At 45.5% G+C, this 5,000-nt stretch overlaps 1 protein-coding gene across 1 annotated transcript in view; it reads left to right on the plus strand.

Annotated features, from left to right (window-relative positions):
• fgf11a (fibroblast growth factor 11a) overlaps nucleotides 1-1,149 on the plus strand; it is a gene marked incomplete at both ends in the record, with an annotated part of 100,141 nt that extends 98,992 nt beyond the window's left edge. The window contains one exon of the mRNA XM_080860102.1: nucleotides 1,016-1,149. Coding sequence (XP_080716228.1) covers nucleotides 1,016-1,149 — 134 coding nt within the window. The remainder of the gene's footprint in view (nucleotides 1-1,015) is intronic.
• Nucleotides 1,150-5,000: the final 3,851 nt, after the last annotated feature.

Consider the following 5,000-nt stretch of genomic DNA (forward strand, 5'->3'; position numbering starts at 1 on the left):
ACTAACTTATCATTATGTTGAACTTTTATAATTATGTTAAACGTCTGATGCTACTAATCATTTGGGCCATTAAAAGAATGTATTAGTGTAAGTGTTTACAGCCTGTGCTCATGTGGGAAACCGTTTCAGCCAAAGTGCCAGAAAGTGTGAAAGAGCGAACAGAATAAATGCAGTTTTCAGTAGTTTTCAGCACTAAGTATTCCTCATTGCACGTATTTGATAAAGCAGCGCATCGGTAGAACACTGGGCACTCAGTGACTACCGGAGCCTAGTGCTGTAGGATCGCCCATAAGCTGAAAGAGAGCGAGAGAGTGTAGGATAATTGCAGTAGCATTTCAACAGTGCTTCCAGTGCTGATGGTTTCTCTCAGAGAGCGCTATGCATAATATGGCCTACTGGTGAGAACACTCCTGCCAGGGCTCCTACTCTGTCTTTATCGCTCACGATCCAATTTTATACTTTATCACTCATGATCCAATATTATTCCTATTCTGTTATTGATCAAGTAAAGAGTTTTACTCTCTCTCTCTCTCTCTCTCTCTCTCTCTCTCTCTCTCTCTCTCTCTCTCTCTCTCTCTCTCTCTCTCTCTCTCTATCTCTCTCTCTCTATCTCTCACTATCCTGTTTTACTCTTTTCCATTTTTTGTTATCTCTCATGGTCTCTTTCTCCCCCCATTACTGTTTTTTTAATCATTGTTTCTCATTTCTACCCTGATATTTATGTCTTTTCTCTCTCTCTCTATTCCCTCATCTCACTCTCTCTCTCTTCCCCCCCTCTCTCTATTACCTCATCTCTCTCTCTATTCCCTCATCTTTCTCTCTCTCTATTCCCTCTCTCTCTCACACACTCTCTCTCTCTCTCTCTCTCTCTCTCTCTTCCCCCCATCTCTCTCTCTTTTCCCTCTCTCTCTCACACACTCTCTCTCTCTCTTCCCCCCATCTCTCTCTCTATTCTCTCTCTCTCTCCCTCTCTCTCTCTCCCTTCATCTCATTCTCTGTCTCTTTCTTCGTGCAGTGGCCATGTACACAGAGCCTTCCCTGCATGCGGTCGGAGTGCAGAGCCCGGGGTGGAAGACAGCCAAGACGACCGACTCGCCCGCCCGCCAGAACAGCAAAAAAGACCCGCCTGCCAAGACCGCCGCCTCCTAGCGCTGGCTGAGAGAGGGGCTGAGAGAGGGGCAGTCCGAGGGGCACGAATGTGAACGTGACCATGGGCCAAGAGCACAGGGCAGAGGGCAAGGCACACAACTAAAAAATACACGCCGCTGACCTCTGAGAACTCTGTTTCCCATGATTCAACTGGGTCCATCAGTGAACCCTGCCTGACAGACATGGTACAGCCTGACCTAAGCCAACCCATGCAAACCTGCCCAACCGCCCCCCCCCCCCCCCCACACACACACACACACACACACACACACACACACACACACACACACATACACACCCACACACACACACAACAACCAACACCCCCCCCCCCCCCCTTAAAATAAACCCAAATAAACTTGCTGATTTCAGAGCAATACAAAGAAGACTTAGAAGAACAAGTGGGAGCGTTATGGGTCATAACAGTTGTCTTCTCTTCCACTTGACAGAACAGGAATCGAAAAATGTACTTTTATTGTTTTTGACATTTTTAAAGCCTGCTGCTTCCAAGAAGCAATATGCTCACACACATGCATACTTTTTTTATTTTGCTTGTGTCTCATTCTTAGATAACCACCATATTCAAAACTATGGCCACTCAAACACACACACACACACACACACACACACACACACACAAACACACACACACACACACACACACACACACACACACACACACACACACAAACACACACACACACACACACATACACACACACACAAACACACACACACACACACACACACACACACACACACACACAAACACACACACACACACACACACACACACACAGAGAGACACACACACACACACACACAAACACACACACTTCATTCAGCATCCCCATACCTTCCATCCACAGGGTCTCTATGCTATATGGCCTCTTTTTGTTCACTCCTTCCCCCTGCCTTCATCAGTTTGATTACTTCATCACTTTTCCAGTTGTCAATTTTCCACTTGATGGCACTAGAAAAAGACCCCACTCGTGTTTCCCAGGGGGACCCTTTTTGCAGACGCACACCACAACAGGAAATGCCTCTTACCTTCCTTGGGGGAAGGAAAAAAGAGAAGTGGAAAAAAGAGAAGAGTGGACTATCTCCCAATGCATTCTGGGTCCTATACAATCTCAGCAGAAAGAGAAAGCCTATCCTTCTTTATCCTTCTGTCCGCTTCTCTTCCTTAATACCTACATCAGCACTGCAAAGAGTTACTGTGTGAGAGCGAAGGTGTGTGCATATGTGTGTGTGTGTGTGTGTGTGTGTGTAAACACACACATATGCAAGTGTGTGTTTGAGTGGAAATATACTGACTTCTTTTCTTTTTACGAGATGGGAGGAGTTTCATTACCGTGGTGATTTGTTTCTCTGCTCATCCCATACTGTTAAGAGCACACTTAAAGAAAGTTCCTTGTCCAAACATTTTTTGGGATGGATCCCGGTGTGCCCGGGTGGGCTCTCCGAGCGTGCCAAGCTGAGGTGCCAGCCAATGGGAGGAGGGCTCAGCGGAGTCCTCTCAAGGTGAACACGATCTGCCTCTGCCTGGCACGCCCGGGAACGCCACCGGTGCCAACTACAGAGGGTACGTCTTTCTGTGGGGAAAAAAAGATGTTGGAGTTTGCTGATTATTAGTGTCACTCCAACTTTTAATATAAAAGATATTTATTTATTTTTATCATTTTTTAATGATGAATTTCAATTTCAAGAGTCTATCTCAGTTTGCTGGTTTTCAAATCAAACCAAAGTATTACAACAGTAGGTTGTTTGTATTTGTCCTTGTTTTTCCGGTGAATGCCTTTTGGCCATGCTCAAAATGTAAAGGAGCATCATTACTTTGCCTTAGCACACTAGAACTTTACATACTTTGAAGCCCCACATTTGAGCAAACAACTGTTAGGATAACAAAAACCATTCCTAGCCTGGCAAAACTCCTGTTTCAGACCCAACATTACTGACACATATCTGCTTTGAAAAGACAGTGCCTGATGAACTGATTGGGGTGTGATTCTTTTGTTTGTTTGTTTGTTTGTTTGTTTTCTTTGAGCATGCCTCATGAGTATTCACCCATTTAATCACACGAACCAGGTCTACTGAGATCCATACTTAACCACAAAGCTCTACACTCAATACTCAGTATGCATACTTAACCACAATGATCTACACTCAATACTAAGTATGCAAAGGAAAACCAAGCCTTGTCTCACTTTTTCAGCAAAGATATCTATTTATTTGCCTGTTGTAACTATCATAAAACACACACACACACACACACACACAAACACACACACACACACACACACACACACTGAAGCTGTAGACCTATGGACAGTCAATGACCAGTAATAACGATCATGGAAGGTAAATAGCACATCATTTCACAGATATCCCCTCAGTGCAATAACGCTGGTTGGCGAAGCAAAGCGGACCCCATTCGCTGCCTGTAAGCTCTCTGGCCTTTTCCCATATGCCGGCTTGGGAGATAATGTGAGCATCTTAAGGATGCTTAAGTGATTTTACAACGTTACAGGGATATTTGTTTATATATATATATATATAAAATATAATATACATATATATATATATTTCCCTTTGAGAGGAGAGGGTGGATTTGAGCTTCCTTTAGCTGCATGTCTTGTCGCCTGAAGGGCCTGAATAGAAGAGCGACGTATTTGGGATACGTGCAGTAATACATGTTTTATATTATATATCTTTGTCCTCTAGGGACAGACAATTGAATGAGACCATTTGCAATAAACAGAGAAATGTCTTGGGTGAGGAGCAGGTCCACGCCTCTTCCTGATGATGTCCATACATCAGGGGGTTTCTCGAATAGTAGTTGTTTCGACCCGGTACAGTTCTGGCTCTCACCTAGTGCGGACCCACCAGAACCACATCAGAACAGGGCCTAGTGGGTTGCTTGGTCGACATGAGCTTTGCCGTCTTTACCTAACCCTCCCTGAATTTAGATTTTCCATACTAAGCCCCCTACGCCCCATGTACCCCCCCTACGGGGCCCCCCTATGCCCCCCTTCACCCCATGACGAACAGATTCAGCCTTTGAAGAAAGTTCTTTATCCACCTGGAACTACCAAAGGTTCCGCTTAAATCCCCTTCAGCATAGTTTGAGCTTCACCTGACTCACGCTGTGACGATTACTGTAAAAGAGCTATTTTCTTTTTTTTTTCTTCCTTGAGTTGATGCCTGATTGTAGAACCTGCAGGACTTAAGGCAGGCGGCCTAGATGCAGTAGAAGAAGGAGGGGAGTTGGGGGGGGGGGGGGGGAGAACAAGCTGAAAAAGGATGGAGGTCTCCAAGGCTACGACTGTAGTGTGATTAACACTACCACCCCACGTCCAGACTAATGACTTCCATTAAGCTGCTAAATTGGTCTCTGGTTTCTTGATGTATTTCTCCCCGCGGGGGTTGGAGAGGGTGGGGGTGCCTGGGGCGGTCCGTTACTCATGTTAACTTTACAAATCTGTCCCACTACTTCCTGGATCCCCACATCTTCACCGCTCCTCCAATTAGGGGAGAGGCACAGAGATAGACGTATTTTATTTCACTGACCCCCCCCTCCCCCCCCTCCCTATGTCTTGGGTCTTTGGGTTCTCTGTATCAGTGGGAGAGCGATGAGATTCTCTCTCTCTTACTTCCTTATCTGCGAGGCCTGGGGAATGATTTGCAATAAGCCCTAAAGCACTGTGCAGAGGGTGAGAGTGAGTTTAGTTAACACTATTAGTTACTAGCGTGGGCGTGTGAATGTGTGTGTGTGTGCGTGTGTGTGTGCGTGTGTGTGTCTGTGTGTGTTTGTGTCTGTGTGTACGTGTGAGTGTGTGCGTGTGTGTGTG

The sequence above is a fragment of the Sprattus sprattus genome, assembly GCF_963457725.1.
Source record: "Sprattus sprattus genome assembly, chromosome: 21".
NCBI lineage: Eukaryota > Metazoa > Chordata > Actinopteri > Clupeiformes > Clupeidae > Sprattus > Sprattus sprattus.